The sequence below is a fragment of the Notechis scutatus genome, chromosome 3, assembly GCF_049901735.1.
Source record: "Notechis scutatus isolate UNSWTSFEM ecotype Mainland chromosome 3, rNotScu1.2, whole genome shotgun sequence".
Classification (NCBI taxonomy): Eukaryota; Metazoa; Chordata; class Lepidosauria; order Squamata; family Elapidae; genus Notechis; species Notechis scutatus.
The window spans coordinates 208,459,767-208,479,496 of NC_142011.1; the positions used below are offsets into that span (position 1 = coordinate 208,459,767).

Consider the following 19,730-nt stretch of genomic DNA (forward strand, 5'->3'; position numbering starts at 1 on the left):
CTTTTTCTTTCTTCCCTCCTTTTTCTTTCTCCCATCCCTCCCTCCCTTTTTCTTTCTTTCTCCCTTCCCTCTTTCCTTTCTTTCTCCCCTCCCTCCCTTTCTTTCTCCCTCCCTCTCCTTTTTCTTTCTCCCATCCCTCCCTTCCCTTTTTCTTTCTTTCTCCCTCCCCTCCCTTTTTCTTTCTTTTCCTTCCTTCCTTTCTCCCCTCCTCTCCCTTTCCTTTCTTTCTCCCTTTTTTTCTCCCTCCCCCTCCCTTTTTTTTTTTTCTTCCTTCCTTCCCTCTTTCTTTCTCCCATCCCATCCCTCCCTCCCTTCCTTTCTCCCTTCCCTCTTTCTCTTTCTTTTCTCCCCTCCCTTCCTTTCTCCCTTCCCTCTCCTTCTTTCTTTCTTTTTTTCTTTCTCCCTTCCCTTTTTTCTCCCTTCCCTCCTTTTCTTTCTTTTTTTCTTCCTTCCTTCCTTCCCTTTCTTTCTCCCATCCCTCCCTCCCTCTTTCTTTCACCACATGCCCCCCCTCTCCCGGAGCCCCATTTTTTGGGCCTCAGAGGCCTCCCCTGGGCACTTACCTGGGAGCCAGAACCAGGCGTGTGGAGACTCCTGGGAAGGACAGGCGGGGCCAGCTGGTTTGCGGAACTACCGCTTCGCTGAACTGGATGTAAAATTAACATCTGGTTCGCCCGAACCGTCCCGATCCGGCTGAATCCCCCTGCTGCGTCTGACCATCCCTCTCGTGTCCGTGTTCTTTTTTTTTTCTTTTTCCAACGCAGGTTGATGGAGAAGAAGAAGCGAGACCGTCAGTTGGCCAACAAGCGTAACTGAGCGGCACCTGGCTTTCCCGGTGAGAGATCGTGGCATCTCTTCCTCCAAACCTTCCAAGAGACATCCTTCAGGCCCACCAAATCCTGCCTGCTGCGGGGACCACGGCCGCAGGGACAAGGCAGGACTTCTCCGGGCGTAGAAAGCAGGAATCCCGGCTTACCATTTTTTTTTCGCCCTCCGGTGAAACAGGCCGGCTCAACCCTTCCTGCGTCGGAGGGCTGCCGTTCTCACCGTCATTCTCTTCTTCGACGACGTTGCATCGGGGCTCCGTCTTAATCCATGTTTCTCCTCCTCCCCACCCCCAAAATTCCTGGTGGATCGGGAAGACGAGGCTTCAATATTATTATTATTATTATTATTAATTATTATTAATTATTATTCTTTTTTTTTTTTGGCTTTGGTGCAACTAAGGCAGTTAGTTCTAACTGCCTAACTTTCTAACTTTCCCAGAGAATGTTGGTTTTGCACAGTAGGAATTCGGTGTGGGGCCAGCTCAGTGGTGGGATTCAGCCGGTTCGCACTGGTTTGTGGGAACCGGTTGTTAACTTTCTGGATGAACTGGTTGTTGGAAGAAATCGTTAGGGCGGAGAACCGTTTGTTAAATGATTTGAATCCCACCACGGGGGCCAGATGAGAAGGCGCAGGGATGGGGTGGGGGCAGAGAGATATGAGGGAGTCCCAGAAGATTGGCCTGCCGGATCCTAAAGGATCCCTTTAGCCACATTCGCTCTCGAGGATCGAGGTGAGAGAAACAAAAGATAAATTTCCCAGCGGCCTTGCGTTCTGCTTTCCAGCCTTCCTTCCCATCCTAAATTCCAAACTGGTGCCAGAGGCGAAGTGCCACCCACCTCTCTCCGCAGATCGTTGTGGTGCCCAGTGGGCAGCCTTGGGTGTATTTATTTATTTATTGTGGGGGGGGTATGGAAGAAAAAAACAAATATCTCCCTTTCCCTACCAATAACCATCCCGGAAGCCTGCGGGAGCCGATTCGGAGAAATGTCACTTTGAGAAAGAAATATTTGCATTTTGCTATTCCTTGTGGCCTCCTTTCCCTTGGGAACACCCCCTTTCTTCTTCCTTGACGGTCACGTCAGGCAGGCATTATTTGGAAGCCAAGTCAGGGTCACCATGGAAAAGGGGAAGCGGACGCAGAGATGTGGCACCGGAAGAACGAAGCACGATCCTGGGTGCAAATCATCCCATCGTCCTCTCCAGATTCCCTTTCAGGGGATCCCCACCCACCCCACCCACCCCCCAAAAAAGGCCCTTGTCTTTTGGCTAAACTGCTTCCAGCCTTCAAGTCTTCTTTAAAGGCATAATCTATATTTTTCTCTTCCTGTGTGATCTGCATTTGGTCTTAAAGCAAGGAGTCTTCAAACTTGGCAAGTTTAAGACTGGTGGACGTCCAGCTCCCAGAATTCCTAAGCTAACATGACTGGAGGAGGAGGAATTCTGGAAGTCCGCCAGTCTTCAAGCTGCCAAGTTTATGACAATCATTTGTCTGCAAAAGTACAGGGTCTCCTGCTTGAGCAAGGGGTTGGGCTAGAAGACCTCCAAGGTCCCTTCCAACTCTGTGATTCTTTTATCGCATACGAAGAACGGTTGCAGAAATTGGATAGTCTAGTTTAATGAAAAGGAGGACTAGGGGGTGACAGGATAGCATCTTTCAGTAATTAAGGGGCTGCCATAAAGAATGGGGGGGCGGGAGTCAACCTGAAAGCAGGACAGGAAGCCATGGATGGAGACTAACCAAGGAGAGAACCGACCTAGAATTAGGGAGAAACTTCCTAACAGCAAGAAAAATTAACCAGTGGAACAACTTGCTACCAGAAGTTGTGGGTGCTCCAACACTGGAGGAGTTTAGACAGCCATTTGTCTGGAATCGTGTAGAGCAAGGGCCTTCAAACTTGGCCAGTTTAAGACTTGTGGACTTTCAACTCCCAGAATTCCTGAGCTAACATGACGAGGAGGAGGCATTCTGGGAGTTGAAGTCCACAAGTCTTAAAAGCTGTCAAGTTTGAAGACCCCCTGGTCCAACGCTGGCTGTTGAATGGGAGGGGTTGCGGGGGGGGGGGGCAGGTCGGGGGTGCCGGGCAATTCAGGTGGAAAGAGAGGGAGAGAAGTAGAGAAAGGTTCTCGCTACGTTTTTGCCTCTCCTCAACCTGATGATGGGTTGAGTATGTGCCTCCATTATAGTAGTGGTGTGATGGTTAGAAGGAGATCGGTTGGGAGAGAGGGGGGGAAAAACCTGTTCTTTTATGGAAAAAAATTCTCGGATTAGAAGATCCCACGTGATCACCTTTCCAACAAGCCCAACTAGAAAGAGCAGTTCCAATTGAGAGTTAAAAGAGACGTGTAATTTATTTCTTAGTTATTTCTTTGCAGACGTTTCCTTACCAAACTAGGTAGCATCCTCAGTGCTGGAAGGGAATGGGGCTTGCTCTCATTTTATATACCTATAACGGGGTAAGCCTCTTGTATCTAAACAGAGAGAAAGCCAACCAAGGAATCCACAGTCCTCCTCCTTCCCCCTCCTCCCCACTCCACAAGTTCCATTCCCTTCTAGCACTGATGATGCTATCTAGTTGGGTAATGAAACGTCTGCTAGAAAACAACCAAGCTCAGAGAGCACCAAGGACACTACAGTCTTCCTTCTCCTCCTCCTCCTCCTCCTCCTCTTTTTCCTCTTCTCAAACCCTACTCCCTTCTAGCACTGATGATGTTATCTAGGTGGGTCATGAAAGGTCTGCTACAAAACAGACGCTCAATTCATCTGCTTGGAGAAATGCACTAAAGGCCGAAGTGGGACTTAGAGAAGGCAATAAAATTTGAAACAGGAGCGTTTACATAGGCAATGATGAAAGGAGAATTCACAACAATAACAGGCTCAAAAGACAGGATTCAAACCGGCCACCTGTTCCTCAAAAGGTGCCAGGCAAACCACCAAGGAGGAACAGTTTTCACCAGGTAATCGATCCAACATAATAAGCCTGCTGAGAGTTGTAGTTAGCACTTAAAAAAAAGAACTATTATTCCACAGCAGGAACTGTAATGGGAGTGTTAGAAAGAGGAAAAATGCAACTTGCCAAGGAAGCTCCATCTCCAGCTGGGTGGGTTTGTGGTGAATCTCAGACGGAGGTGCTAGGAAACCCAGAACAGGGTGCAAAACTCGGCTGGAGAACTCTGGCATCCTTCAGGACTTCAAAGTGGCTGCCAGGAAATACAGCAAGTATTTCCTGTTGCTTAGGAGAAAGTGGCCCTTAAAATTCTCAAAAGTTTGAGAACTTTCCTGCAATGTTTAGTTCTTGCAAAGCTGTTGGGTTTTTGTTTGTTTGCTTTGCTATCCTTGGACTTCCCTCTTTGTCCTGACTACTTAACCCCGGATGGGGAGGAAGCAGCTGGTTGCACACCTGTGAGTAGAGAACAGGTGCCATTTAAGGGAGCTCCTTGCGAAGGTCACACCTTGAGTCTCTGCTTTTCAAATGCAGTCAACCCATGGACTTTTAAAAACAAATAAATAAATTAGCGGGCTTTGAAAGCGAGATACAAATCGACGGCCCCCTTTTCTGGTGACTTTTGCAAGAACGGCGAGTTCCAATTGTGACTTTCGGTCTTGTGCTTCGTTTCCATGAGTGAAGAATAAGGGATTAATTAAGGGAATGATTAAGAAGGGAATAATTAAACCGTGGAAGGGCTTGCCACCAAAAAAATCGTCCCTGGAGGTTTTCAAGAAGAGCCTGGATGATGTAGGTTCTCCTGCTTGAGCAGGGGGCTGGACTAGACGACCTCCAAGGTCCCTTCCAGCTCAGTTCTGTCCTAAAGGGAGTGGGCACCAGGGAAGCCTCAAGCAAAGGAGGAAGGGCTGACAAGGAAGGAAATTTGCAACCTAGAAGGACTGAGCAACCGGACAAGAAGACCGCAGCAATTCCTGGGCAGGAGGGGGTCCTGCCAATCGCCCCGTTCAAACTGCTCCCCCCATTTTTCTTCCAGCAGAGGAACCCCTAAGAAGCACAAGAGAGTTGGCACACCAGCACTGTTGCAAGATCATGCCCCTCCCCCTCTTTTTTTGGGGGGGAGGTGCCACTCTGGGGAGGGATTCTGTTTCTTTCTATGAAAAAATAAATCTATTTAGCCAGTATTTATAACAAAAGACGTCGTCCGCTTGAATTTCTCGCCTTTCCGCCCCCTCCTGTTGCAACGCTGGCTTTGTCTTGTGCTTGGGCGGGGGGGGGGGTTGGACTAGATGACCTACAAGGTCCCTTCCAACAAGGTCCCTTTATCTGTTAAATCTGTTTAGCGCTCTGGGGAGTCCTCGACTTAACAACCTTTCATTTAGTGACTTAGGAGCATTTTTCACTCTTACAAAAACCACCGCGGCGTTCCCAGGATCACCTGATCAAAATCCGGACACTTTGGCAACCGCCTCATATTTATAACGGTCGTGGCGTCTCGAGAGGGGTGGGGGTGACGTTGACCCCAACTCTCGAGTAAAGTCCGTGGGGAAGCCAGATTCACTTTACAACAGGGTTACTAACTCAACGGCGGTGATTTGCTCAAACGACTGTTACGAGAACGGTCGTAAAATGGGGCAAGACTCGCTTTAGCAAGGGAAATGTTGGGCTCAGTTGTGGTCGTAAGCCGAGGACTACCTGGAACGGTAAGGTCCGTGACGGATTAAAGGTCATGCGTTGACTGCCTTGGAAACGGCCTAGGAAGGGCTTCTGCCAGGGCGGTTGGCCAGCGCCGACCCTTCCCAAAGCCCGGAGCCTCCCGGGGTGGGTCAAAAGGGGCGTCAACCACCGGGCGGGGGAGGGGGAGGGGCTTCCCGGAGAAAAGCCCGCCACCCGTCGGGGGCTGCGCGGGCAGAGCGTCGGTCGCCTGCCAAGCGGAGGAGCGAGGGCGAGCCCTTAGGGCTACGGGCGGCGAGCATCCTGCCTGGGCTGCCGCTGCCGCGGAGCTTCGGCCGGCAGCCCGACGGCGGCGCCCGCGCCTCTTGGGCGGCCGTTTCAAGGAGGCGGACTGCTCGCCCTGGAGGAGCCCGGCTTGGGCTCGGCGGGGCCCGCGCAGCCTTTCCCCCTCCCGGGCCCGGCTGCTGCTGGCCCCAGCTGGCCCTCGACGGGCGGCCTTCTCGGCGGAGGAGCTGACGGTCCCGCTGGAGGGGAAGCAGGGAGGAGGCGGCGGGTGGGCGGGGACGCCAGGAGCTGCTGCTGAGCCCCGACGCCGACCTGGAAGCCCTCACCTGCGCCTCGGCCACGATGGGCAGCTCCGCCTCCGGGCCCCCGCCGGGGCGCATCATCCCGGTCCCGAGGAGAGGAGCCCCAGCGAGGCCCGGGGCCCCCATGGAGGAGGGGCCGAGGAAGAAGCCGCCGCCGCCGCGGGAGGCGAGAAGGCGGACGGGGCGGACGAGCAGTGACCGGCGGCGGCGGCGGGGGGGGTTTCTACTCCCCCCTTTAAAGAAGAGACTGGACTGCCATTTGTCAGAAACGGTGTAGGGTCTCCTGTGTGGACGGGGGGCTGGGCTAGATGACCTCCAAGGTCCCTTCCAGCTCTGTTATTCTATATTTAACGGAACAGAAGTTGCCTTCGGAAGTTGTGGGAGCTCCATCACGGGAGGCTTTCAAGAAGAGACTGGGCTGCCATTCGTCAGAAACGGTGTAGGGTCTCCTGCTGGGGCGGGACGTTGGACTAGAAGACCTCTAAGGTCCCTTCCAAACATTATTCTATAGTTCTTTTAACCAGTGGAACTGCTTGCCTCCAGAAGTTGTGGGAGCTTCATCACTGGAGGGTTTCAAGAAGAGACTGGGCTGCCATCTGTCAGCAATGGTGTAGGGCAGGGGTGGGCAAACTACGGCCCGCGGGCCACATCCGGCCCGTTGGTCTGTCCAATCCGGCCCGCCCTGAAAAAAAATCGCTGGGCGTGGCGTATTGCCCTGTGCCGCGTGGCCCCCAAAGCTGCAAAACAGTGCGGAGCGCTCTCGGGTAGGAAAGAAAAGAACTTTGCAAAGGCCTCGGCTGGGAGTTCAAAATCACCTTCGAGTGCGACCTCTCCGAAGGTGAGTCCCCGCCGATCCCCCTTTTTTTTCCGGGGCTTCCAGGCTGGTTTGCAGGCTGGACCGTCTTCCTGCCGAGGAGCGGGAAGGGTTCCGCCTGGTGGGCGGGCGGGCTGCTTGGAGGAGGCGACCCGGCGGTGCTCCAGCAGCAGCAACAGGCAGTTCCGCCCGGGCTCCGCTCAGGTGTCCGGCTGGGGCTGTCAGGAGTTGCTACCGCCGGCGCAGCTCCGCGCGGCTCCAGTCCCGCGTTGCCTTGGGAAGGAAAAGGCAAAACCAGGAGCCACTGAGCCTGAGCCTCCGGTGCCGCTGCTCCCATTGCAAAGCACCGCCGCGGCTCTTCCTTTTTGCCTTTCCCTTCCCCAGGCAACATGGGACTGGAGCCGCGCGGAGCCGCGCCGGTGGTAGCAACTCCTGACTCAAGGGGCCTCCGAGGGGAGGGGAAGGAGGAGAAGAGGGGGGAAGGGGGGGCGATTCCCAAAAAATCTTGTGCTGACCCGGCCCGTCTGTCAAATTTTAAAAGTCAATGCGGCCCCCGAGCCAAAAAGTTTGCCCACCCCTGGTGTAGGGTCTCCTGCTTGGGCAGTGGGTTGGACTAGATGACCTATAAGGTCCCTTCCCACTCTGATTATCTGTTAGACTACACGAGTGCTGCACATTTCTTGGGAAATACCGCTGTTTTCCGTCCATATCACTTTGCCCGGTCTGACTTAATGGGGGGGGGGAGAGGAGGTTTTTGGGGGAGGGGTATAAATTTTTTATTTTTTCTTATTTACAAACATATCATTGTGTGAACAGTGTGGTACCTGGGTGTCTTGTATTTGAAAACAAATATAATATTCTTCATATTCAATAAAGTTCATAATCTTATACATTTTCATATTAATACACACATATTCTTGATTGTGCAAAAATCTCCGTATTCTAACTATCCCTCTTTTTTTACAGGTAGAATATTGTTAATGATATTTGTAGTTCATCGGTTATTATGTTCATCAATCTTATATAGTTAATATTTTATGTTAATATAATTATATTAATATAATAATTTAATTATATATTATAAGTAATATAAAAATTTATGTTAAATTATATTTATCTCAATTTCCATCTTCTAAATATCCCTCTTTTGCTACAGGTAGAATATTATTAATCATATTTGTAGTTCATTGGTTATTATGTTCATCAATCTTACATAGTTAATATTTTATGTTAATATAATAATTTTATTAAGATAATTTAATTATATTATAAGCAATATAATAATTTAACATTCTTTTTTTAAAAATATTGTTGTTTACAACTATAAATATCAAACACAGTGCATTACTGTGCCATACATACAAACATATTACCGTACTAAACCATTAACATTCATATTATTAGCACAATATTCACAATCTAGGTCTATTTGCCCTATTTTTGTTCCCACCTTCCCTTCTCTCCTGCAACCATTGATCAAACTTATACCAAGTATCATAATATTCTGATTTCCCCTTATTTTTCAGTTCTAGTTAATCTCTCAAATTCTGCACAAGCCAGTATTTTTATCATTATGTTTCTCAAATTATATTCAAAATTACCCTCATTGAAATTCTATAACCCCTTGTGATGAATTCACCTTATAATGTAAAAATATCTATTCAATTAATCTCTAAAGTTATCCTAATTTTTGTCCTAATTATTCAATCATTGCTGCATATTATTTTTCCGTCAATCTTTATATTCTTAACATCACTCCTTTTACTAGAAAGACTATATTAATCGCCATATTTGCAGTGGTTGACAATTTATATGATTCTAATAACCGTTCATAAATTCATATTTATATTTTCCCATTATTTATCCGGGAAGGGCGGAGTTAATGGGTGGGTGTGGGGAGTGCCAGGGTTGCCTGTGGGGGTCTCTTAGGACAGGGGTCTCCAACTTTTGGAACTGTGTACTTCAACTCCCAGAATTCCTCAGCCAGCTGGCTGAGGAATTCTGGGAATTGAAGTACACAGGTCTTAAAGCGCCCAGGATTGCAGACACTTGTCTTACGGAGCAGAGGGACATTCCTAAGGATAGAGGGGACAGTTGGGCGATGGAGAGGGGAGCCTCTTCGGGTTTCCGCCATCGGACCTTCAGCCAGGACCATCGAATGAGTCACAAGAGGCGCTGGGGGAACCCACCGTAACGTCGGAAAGGAAACGCGTGTCCGCTTCTTCCAGCAGAAATCCGGGGGGGGGGAGTGGGGAGACGGACTGCCCGGGGGCACAGGAGCTGCCTCTGAAAGGGGCTCGGGAGCCCGGCAGGTTCAGGATGCCTGCCTGAGTTCACCAAGCAGATCTGGGCAGTCCCTGGATGGGAGACCACCAGGAAATATCCGGGCGTTTGGGATAGTCAAAAAGTGTCCCAAACAAAACAATGTTTGGGGAGTTTTGCCCCGAGAAATCCAGGGGTGTCCGCGAAACATGGTGTAGGGTCTCCTGCTTGGGCTGGACTCGATGACCTCAAAGGTCCCTTTCCAACTCTCTTAAATCTGTTAAACCTTGAGGGATTCGAGGAGGCCTCGAAGGCGATTTTAGCCAAGAGGAGAGCCAGAGGGAAGGGCACCTCCAGGTGAGCACAACGAGGGTTCCCCCCACCGGCCTTGGGAAAGGGGACCACGAGGAAATCCCAGAGTCGTGGGATTTCGCTGGGAAGGAGGGGGGGGAAGGCACCTCCTCCCCATTCATGGGGATCCCTTTGCCACGCTCGTCCTCCAGAACCCTCGGACTACACTGCCCATCCGCCATCGCCCCTGCGGATCATGGGCTTCGGAATCAGCCCGTCTGGTGCACAGGGCCGCCCCGCCCCGCCTTCACTGACGCGACGCGGGGAAAATCCCTGGGTGTAGCCACGTGGGGGTTTCCCCCGCCCCGCCCCCCACCTGGGATGGAGCTTGCAATTGGCCAGCCTTGGCGTCCATCAAGGAAAGGGGAAGGAAAGAGAAACTCTCCTTGGGCCCGTCCATCCCGTCGTTGATTGGGCAAGCGTTGACGTCCATCAAGGAGAGAGGGTGGGAAAGGAGAACTCTCACTGGGCCCTCTTCTCGCCTTCCCTTCCACCCCGTCGCTGATTGGGCGAGCCTTGGCGTCCGTCAAGGGGAGGGGGTGGGAAAAGTGAACTCTCCCTGCGGCCTCTTCTGCCATCCTCCCTTCCAATTCCGTCGCTGATTGGGCGAGCCCGTTGGCGGGGGGCGGGGGGGCGCCCTCGTTTGTCGTTCCGGTTGCCGATTGGCCGTCCGGCGGGTGACGTCACGCCCGTCGCCTGGCCGACTGAGGGGAGCGCCGTTTCCTCAGAGTTTCCCTCAGAAACGTCTTCTGCTCTTTCTGACGGGCGGGCGACCGAACGAACGGTGGCGGGCCCGAGCCGGGCCGTCCCCTCGCTCCGTCCTCGTCCCCATCCCCGAAGGGAGCCTAGAAGCCCCCAGTCCCGCGGACGTGTCGGCCCCGGAGCTGCCGTTGCCCCGCTGGCTGGGAGAAGGCCGAGGCCGGGCGACGAAAGGCTGCGGGGAAGGCCGGGGACGGCTGAGGGACCCTCTCCCGCAACGGGGACCTCGACCGGTGTGGTTTTTCGCCGTTCCCGCTTCACTTCAGGCAGCCTTTGACTCCCGGCGGCCTCCGAGGTAGATTTCCCCCCTCACGATCCGTCGCTAACCGGGCCCTTCGGGGTCTTCCAGCCGTGCGCCGTCGCTGACAGCTGGTTGCCCTTCAGACACGGCCTCTGAGTCGCCTATGGGTTGGTTTCTACGGGTAGTCCTCGACCTACGACCGCCAGGGAGCCTAGCATCGTTGTGGTCAAACGAGAAATGGGCTAAGTGAGCCCTGCCCCCTTTTACGACTTTTCCTGCCACCGTTGTTAAGCGAATCGCTGCGGTGGTTAAGTTAGGAACGCGGTCGTTAAGCGAATCTGGCTCTCCCCCCATCCCCACCCCCCATGGACTTGGCTGGTCAGAAGGTTGCCAAAAACAATGGGTCACGTGAGCCCAGCGACCGTCATAAATATGAATCGGTTGTCAAGTGTCGGAATGTAAGTCACGTGACTGTGAGGCTGCTGCAACGGTCGTCAGTGGGAGAAAAGGTCATAAGTGTGAAAAGCGGTCATAAGTCACTCTCTTCAGCACCGCTGTGACTTGGAACGGTCGCTAAGTCGAGGACCACCCATATGCCATGAAAGCGAGTCTTACCACTTGCGTTAAGTAGATTTTTCTTCCGACTGATTTGTCCCTAAGCCCTGATGAGGAGACCTAGCTGGGTAATGAAAGGTCTGAAAGGGAACAATGAGCACCAAGGACCTTTCTCCCCCCCAGCAGTTCAGTCAGCCCTGAGCTATGAAAACTCCCTTCGGTTAGGGATAGTTTGTTTTCTTGGCCGTCTGGGGAATCTTCTGCCACCCCTAAGTCCCAAAGGGTCCAGATGACAGTTTTCCTGTCCTGCTTCTTCAAAGTTCACCTTTCACTTTCACATAGTATTGGGAAATACCAAAACTTTGTACAATTGTGGTCTTCTGAAATGCACATCTCATTTGTAAACATTTGGCCAGTGAAAAAAGATTTCTAATTCTAATTCATAAAAAGAATGCTTCTTGTTTCCACACACAGAAATGCACTCTCTCACACATACACACCCAAAAACATACAAACACGAGGAAGGACTACATCATTTTTTTTAAAAAAATGTTTTATTAATACATTTTCTTTTTATATGACACTAGCTGGATAGCCGTGCTTCATGAAGAAACTATGTGATGGGGCTATGCAGGAGAAATTCGGTCCACAATCTGTTGGCTCAGTGGTGGTCAGTGATTGAAACACATAAGGGTTTCCTTTCATTTTGTTTCGCTTCCCCTTTTCATTCCATTCCTTTCCCCCTTTCCTCTTTTCCTGCTTTTCTTTCCTCCTTTCCTTTCCTTCTTTCCTCCTTTCCTTTCCTTTCTTTTCCATTTCTTCTTTTCTCCTTTCCCTTCCCTTCCTCCTTTCCTTTCCTCCTTCCCCTTCCTTCTTTCCTCTTTTACTTTCCTCTCCTTTCCCTTCCTTTCCTTTCCTCCTTTCCCTTCCCTTCTTCCTTTACTTTCTTTTCTACTGTCCATTATATATCTATGCATCTGTGTCTGTCTGTCTGTCTTTCTGTCCACCCACCCACCCACCCATCCATCCATCCATCCATCCAGCTAACTACTTATCTATCTATACATTACAATACAATACAATATCTTCATTAACTACTTAGATGAGGGAACAGAAGGGGAACTTACCGAATTTGCAGATGATACTAAACTGGCAGGAATATCTCACACCTTAGAAGATAGGCTCAAGATCCAGGTGGATCTTGACAGACTAGAACCCTGAGCCATATCTAACAAAACGAAATTCAATGTAGAGAAAAGTAAAGTCCTACACTTAGGCAAGAAAAACCAAACGTACACATATAGACTGGGTGAAAACAGGCTCAATAGCAGTAACTGTGAGAGGGATCTTGGAGTCTTAGTAGACAACCAGCTAAACATGAGCCAGCAGTGTGCAGCAGCAGCCAAAATAGCTAATGCAATCCTAAATTGCATTAACAGAGGGATTCAATCGAGATCAAGGGAGGTACTAATACCACTCTATAAAGCCTTAGTACAGGGGTGGGCAAACTACGGCCCGCGGGCCACATCCGGCCCGTTGGTCTTTTTTATGTGGCCCGCCGAAGATTGGTCCGTATGTAACCGCGGCCACTTTTTGGCTGCTTTCAGACGCGTTGAGAGGAGGTGGTTGAGGCGGAGGCGGGTGGTGGAGAGCAAGTAGGGCGCCTGGCGGGCTTGTCAGGCAGAGCAGGAAACGGGGGCAGGAGCCCGGCGGAGCGAAGAGAGCTGAAACCTGTTGAGGTCTCGTCGCAGTCCCTTCGCGGGGAGAGAAGCTGCCGAGCCGAGAGGAGCGCGGGATGCTGCCGGCTCGCCTCCCTGCCCCTCCATCGTGACTGCGGGAGAAGGAGCCCTGAGCGCTGCTCTCGCGGCCACCACCGACAGAGCCCAGCTTCATTTCGCCTGAGCCACGTTTGATTTGAAAGGGGGCGTGGGAGGCAGCACCAAAGGAGCACTCTGGGGTTCGGCCAACCACCCGCTGAGCACCTCCGGGCTCCCCACCGTGGCGGGCAGACTTTGGGGCTGCACTCTGGAACCCAGAGCCACGGGACGGCGAAGCCGAGAGGCAGGAGGAGGCGCGTTGGAGCTGCAGCAGCCGGTTCAGATTTCTCGGTCCCAGGGAATCCCCCTCCGCCGAGGCGCCTGAGCCCCGAGCACCGTCGGCATCGAGGAGCACGAGAAGCACAACAGGGCCATGGGAAAAGCTGCGCCCCAAGGAGCAACTGGTGGCCGGAGCGGCCGGGACTGGCAGTGGCGGCGAGGGCCCGACCTGCACAGGGGGCTGGGGCGGTTTTCTCCTGCGCCCGGCTTCGGAGCGGCCCACCGTGTGATCTTGGGCATCTGGCTCGCTGCGCCCTAGGCGCGCCTTTCCTCACCTCTCGGCCAGCAGCAGCAGCTCTGCCGCCACCTTCCTCCCCTAACGCCCGCTGTTGTGATGCGTATTCCCGTAGACCCGAGCACCAGCAGGCGCTCACACCTCCCTCCATGGCCTTCCCCTGCGGTAAGATGGGAGAGAACAGCGGCGCCCTCAGCGCCGGTCCCGGGACCTCGCAGCCAGACCGAGGTGTGTTAGGTGGTGGACCTCCTGGCCGATCATCCGGGAGAACTGGTGAGGCCCGACAGCCCCAACTTCTTGTGCTTGGTGCTGCTTTCCCACTGGAGATGCAACAAGACCCTCCCGTGGCCTTCAAGGTAAGCCGGGAGGGAGGCTGGGCGAGCCGGCAGGTCCTGGGAGAGGCGCGCAGATGTTTCCTGCCGAGCGGGCTTCCCAAGCGCCCGGGAGGACTCGTGGTTTAATGGCAAAAGCGGCGGCGGAATGGGCGCTCGGTGGGTGGGGGAAAGGCAAGCAAGCCTCCCCACACACACACCTCGGCAAGTGGTTTGCAGGGTTAGCCAGCAGTTTCGCAAGAGACTGAAGGCGGTCTGCTCCCCCAATTAGGCGTTGGTTCAAGAGGAAGGGTCAGCCCTGCTACTAATTGGTGGTTCACAGTTTATCCGTGGGCACCGGAGGAGTTATGTTTTGGGGGTGGGCATTTATTTATTTTTATCTTATAAGTGGCCAACTTTTGTAAGCTGAGGGGTACATTCATACACACATACACACACACAGTCGTTTATTCGTAGGGGAAGAATCTGTCTATCTATCTATCTATCTATCTATCTATCTATCTATCTATCTATCTATCTATGACGCCAAACTTGAGTTTTGGAGGATGTCTCGGAGAAAAAATAGTTATTTTTCCTACCCCGAGTACGGCAAAAGCGTCTCTCCCGCTTAAAAACAAAACTCTTTCCTCCCCTCGCTTTGAAAAGGGAACTGTTAACAAATGCAGTTTTTATATGTATCGTATCTTGTGCTGACCCGGCCCGTCCGTCAAATTTTAAAAGTCAATGCGGCCCCCGAGCCAAAAGTTTGCCCACCCTGTCTTAGGGGCTTTAGAAAAGGGTGGCAATTTACAGAGCCATCAACCCCTGGTATCTTTATTTATTGATTGATTTTTATTTATTGATTTGATTTGTCAATTGCTTACAAGATAATAAGTATAAGTATATACATAGTTATGAATACATGAAATGGGTACATATAAGAAAAATAAAAGAAACAATAGGACAGGGATGGTAGGCACGTTGGTGCGCTTATGCACACCCCTACAGACATATTAGGAAAGGGGTGAGGACAATAGTAGACAGTCTAAGGTTAAAGTTTTGGGGGTTTGGGGAAGAAACCACAGAGTCAGGTAGAGTATTCCAGACATTGACCACTCTGTTGCTGAAGTCATATTTCCTGCAATCAAGTTTGGTGTGGTTAACCTTGAGTTCCTATCTATTGTGTGCTCTTGTGTTGTTATGGTTGAAGCTGAAGTATTCATTGACAGGTAGGACGTTGCAATGTATGATTTTATATACCATACTTAAATCAGACTGAAGATGGCATAATTCAAGGTTTTCTAGGTCTAGAATTTCAAGTCTGGTGGCATAAAGTATTCTACAACGAGTAGAGGAGTGGAGAACTCTTCTTGTGAAATATTTCTGGACTTTCTCAACTGTGCTAATATCAGATACGTAATGTGGGTTCCAGACTGATGAGCTGTATTCAAGTATTGGTCTAGCAAATGTTTTGTATGCTCTTGTTAGTAGTGTGATATTACCAGAGAAAAAGCTATGTAGGATTAGGTTAACTTTTTGGCTATGTAATTACAGTGGGCTCTAGCACTTAGATCATTAGAGATGAGTATTCCAAGGTCCTTGACAGAGCTTGGATCATCAACAAGCTCTTGACTCTTCAGCTTGTATTTTATTTTCTGATTTTTTTTCCCACAATATGTAAGACAGAACATTTATTTGTTGAGATTTGAAGTTGCCATTTGTTTGACCATTCTGATACATAGTCAAGATCTTTTAGAAGGGTAGCAGCAATGTCTGTGGTATTGAACAGCTTTACATCATCGTGACCCGAGCACCAGCAGGCGCTCACACCTCCCTCCATGGCCTTCCCCTGCGGTAAGATGGGAGAGAACAGCGGCGCCCTCAGCGCGCCGGTCCCGGGACCTCGCAGCCAGACCGAGGTGTGTTAGGTGGTGGACCTCCTGGCCGATCATCCGGGAGAACTGGTGAGGCCCGACAGCCCCAACTTCTTGTGCTTGGTGCTGCTTTCCCACTGGAGATGCAACAAGACCCTCCCGTGGCCTTCAAGGTAAGCCGGGAGGGGAGGCTGGGCGAGCCGGCAGGTCCTGGGAGAGGCGCGCAGATGTTTCCTGCCGGCGGGCTTCCCAAGCGCCCGGGAGGACTCGTGGTTTAATGGCAAAAGCGGCGGCGGAATGGGCGCTCGGTGGGTGGGGGAAAGGCAAGCGAAAGCCTCCCCACACACACACCTCGGCAAGTGGTTTGCAGGGTTAGCCAGCAGTTTCGCAAGAGACTGAAGGCCGGTCTGCTCCCCCAATTAGACGTTGGTTCAAGAGGAAGGGTCAGCCCTGCTACTAATTGGTGGTTCACAGTTTATCCGTGGGCACCGGAGGAGTTATGTTTTGGGGGTGGGCATTTATTTATTTTTATCTTATAAGTGGCCAACTTTTTGTAAGCTGAGGGGTACATTCATACACACATACACACACACAGTCGTTTATTCGTAGGGGAAGAATCTATCTATCTATCTATCTATCTATCTATCTATCTATCTATCTATCTATCTATCTATCTATGACGCCAAACTTGAGTTTTGGAGGATGTCTCGGAGAAAAAAATAGTTATTTTTCCTACCCCGAGTACGGCAAAAGCGTCTCTCCCGCTTAAAAAACAAAACTCTTTCCTCCCCTCGCTTTGAAAAGGGGAACTGTTAACAAATGCAGTTTTTTATATGTATCGTATCTTGTGCTGACCCGGCCCGTCCGTCAAATTTTAAAAGTCAATGCGGCCCCCGAGCCAAAAAGTTTGCCCACCCCTGTCTTAGGGGCTTTAGAAAAGGGTGGCAATTTACAGAGCCATCAACCCCTGGTATCTTTATTTATTGATTGATTTTTATTTATTGATTTGATTTGTCAATTGCTTACAAGATAATAAGTATAAGTATATACATAGTTATGAATACATGAAATGGGTACATATAAGAAAAATAAAAGAAACAATAGGACAGGGATGGTAGGCACGTTGGTGCGCTTATGCACACCCCCTACAGACATATTAGGAAAGGGGTGAGGACAATAGTAGACAGTCTAAGGTTAAAGTTTTGGGGGTTTGGGGAAGAAACCACAGAGTCAGGTAGAGTATTCCAGACATTGACCACTCTGTTGCTGAAGTCATATTTCCTGCAATCAAGTTTGGTGTGGTTAACCTTGAGTTCCTATCTATTGTGTGCTCTTGTGTTGTTATGGTTGAAGCTGAAGTATTCATTGACAGGTAGGACGTTGCAATGTATGATTTTATATACCATACTTAGATCAGACTGAAGATGGCATAATTCAAGGTTTTCTAGGTCTAGAATTTCAAGTCTGGTGGCATAAAGTATTCTACAACGAGTAGAGGAGTGGAGAACTCTTCTTGTGAAATATTTCTGGACTTTCTCAACTGTGCTAATATCAGATACGTAATGTGGGTTCCAGACTGATGAGCTGTATTCAAGTATTGGTCTAGCAAATGTTTTGTATGCTCTTGTTAGTAGTGTGATATTACCAGAGAAAAAGCTATGTAGGATTAGGTTAACTTTTTGGCTATGTAATTACAGTGGGCTCTAGCACTTAGATCATTAGAGATGAGTATTCCAAGGTCCTTGACAGAGCTTGGATCATCAACAAGCTCTTGACTCTTCAGCTTGTATTTTATTTTCTGATTTTTTTCCCACAATATGTAAGACAGAACATTTATTTGTTGAGATTTGAAGTTGCCATTTGTTTGACCATTCTGATACATAGTCAAGATCTTTTAGAAGGGTAGCAGCAATGTCTGTGGTATTGAACAGCTTTACATCATCAGCGAAAAGAACGCAGTTGCTCTTAATATGATCACAGAAGTCATTTATGTAGAGTAGGAAGAGAGTTGGTCCTAGAACACTGCCTTGGGGGACACCACTATTGACAGGTACAGAATTGGATAGGACACTCCCAATTTTGGCCATTTGTTGTCTGTTTGACAGGAATGCTTCTATCCAGTTATTCAGTTGTCCAGAGATATCATAAGATTTTAGTTTTAGGAGTAGTTTGTCGTGTACCACTGAATCAAAGGCTTTACAGAAGTCTATGTAGATTGCGTCTATTGCTTTGCCCTGATCTTGTTGTGTAGTCCATATGTTTTTGCAGTGTAAGAGTTGCAGATTACAGGATAGTTTTTTCCTGAAACCAAATTGTTTATTGGAGAGTAGGTTGTTTGTCTGTAAGTGGAGGATAATGGATTGGTTAATAATTGATTCCATGATTTTACAGGTGACGCAGCATAAGGAGATTGGTCTATAATTTTCAACGAGGCTGGGGTCTCCCTTTTTGAAGATGGGTATGACCGTGGCTTGTGACCATAGGTTTGGCAAGGAGCTGGTTCTGAAAGATTTTTCAAAGATTATGCTTTGAGGTTCTGCTATGGCAGTGGATAGCTTTTTTAAGAAGTATCCAATACAATACAATACAATACAATACAATACAATACAATACAATACAATACAATACAATACAATACAATACAATACAATACAATACAATACAATACAATACAATACAATACAATACAATACAATACAATACAATACAATACAATAATACAATACAATACAATACAATACAATACAATACAATACAATACATATAATATAATATATAAAGCAGTAACTGTGAGAGGGATCTTGGAGTCTTAGTAGACAACCAGCTAAACATGAGCCAGCAGTGTGCAGCAGCAGCCAAAATAGCTAATGCAATCCTAAATTGCATTAACAGAGGGATTCAATCGAGATCAAGTGAGGTACTAATACCACTCTATAAAGCCTTAGTAAGACCACTCCTAGAGTACTGCATCCAGTTTTGTTCACCACATTATAAAAAAGATGTTGTGACGCTAGAAAAAGTACAGGGGACTGGAGACCAAGAAACATCACAGCTTCCCTGCGATTTGATGGTGCCCTGAATGTAGATCTCACAGAATTCCAGACCAACTTGGTGCCCTACATATGAAGAATGGTTACAGGAACTGAGCCTGGCTAGTCTAGTGGAGAGAAGGACCAGGGGAGACATGATAGCAGTCTTCCAGTATTTGACAGGCTACCACAGAGAGGAAGCAGTCAAGCTATTTTGAAACGCACCAGTAAGCCAGACAAAGAATAATGGATGGAAACTGAAAAAGGAGAGATTTAACCTGGAAATAAGGAATAACTTTCTGACAGTGAGAGCAATCAACCAATGGAACAGCTTGCCCTCGGAAGTTGTGGGAGTGCCATCACTTGATACTTTCAGGAAGAGATTGGACTGCTATTTGTCAGAAATGATATAAGGTCTCCTGCTTGGGTGGAGGGTTGGACTAGATGACTTATAAGGTCCCTTACAACTCTGATTGCCTGTTATCTACAATACAATACAATACAATACAATACAACACAACAAAACACAATACAATATATTACAATCCTCCCACTTTTGTCCCTACAACCTTTCATGCCAAAGTAGCTTCCTGTTTGGAAGTGTAGTTTGCATCCATTTATAGAGTCATTTAGGCAGCTTGGAGGTTTGTCTCTGTCCTCGGGTCACCTGAGTGGTGCAAATGGCTGTGGTGTTACTAAGCAGGTAACGGAATGTGAGGCAACTGGCAGTAGGAACAGAGATCTTTTCAGGTGAGGAGGGGGAGTAGAACTCCTTAGCATCAGAGTGTATTAATTTCTCTATTAAGAAATACTGATGCTCTGATGGTCATTTCGAAAAATCCTTTCTTATTGAGCACCTAGAAGCCAAGAGGAACAAACGTGCCAAATTTCAAGTTTGTAGGCTTTATGGTCCTGGAGATTTTGCGATGATGTCTGAGTGGTATATCGCTTCTATATATACAGATAAAATATTCCATATCAATCTGAACAGCGTGTTGTCTGGACATAATAGTTTTAACTACAAATACAATGTTAATCAACATAAATCATAATAATAATCATAATAATCGTATCAATATTAATCACAAAGTGAGAATACAATTAATTTATCCATCTTGAAAAGTTATCAATACGAAAAAATTTATTATTTTTTAAATCTTTTTTGGTTTGTA

At 48.9% G+C, this 19,730-nt stretch overlaps 1 protein-coding gene and 1 long non-coding RNA gene across 2 annotated transcripts in view; one reads left to right on the top strand and one right to left on the bottom strand.

Annotated features, from left to right (window-relative positions):
* LOC113428449 (ubiquitin carboxyl-terminal hydrolase CYLD-like) overlaps nt 1-6,229 on the top strand; it is a 37,247-nt gene extending 31,018 nt beyond the window's left edge. The window contains exons 15-16 of the mRNA XM_087959016.1: nt 765-790; nt 5,683-6,229. Of these exons, the coding sequence (XP_087815142.1) occupies nt 765-790; nt 5,683-6,229 (573 nt within the window). The remainder of the gene's footprint in view (nt 1-764; nt 791-5,682) is intronic.
* Nucleotides 6,230-11,548: 5,319 nt separating this feature from the next.
* Nucleotides 11,549-18,241, bottom strand: LOC148131580 (uncharacterized). The gene is made up of 2 exons (XR_015748310.1): nt 18,108-18,241; nt 11,549-12,500 (listed from the first exon to the last, which is right to left on the bottom strand). It is a non-coding gene; the product is annotated as an uncharacterized LOC148131580 (long non-coding RNA).
* Nucleotides 18,242-19,730: the final 1,489 nt, after the last annotated feature.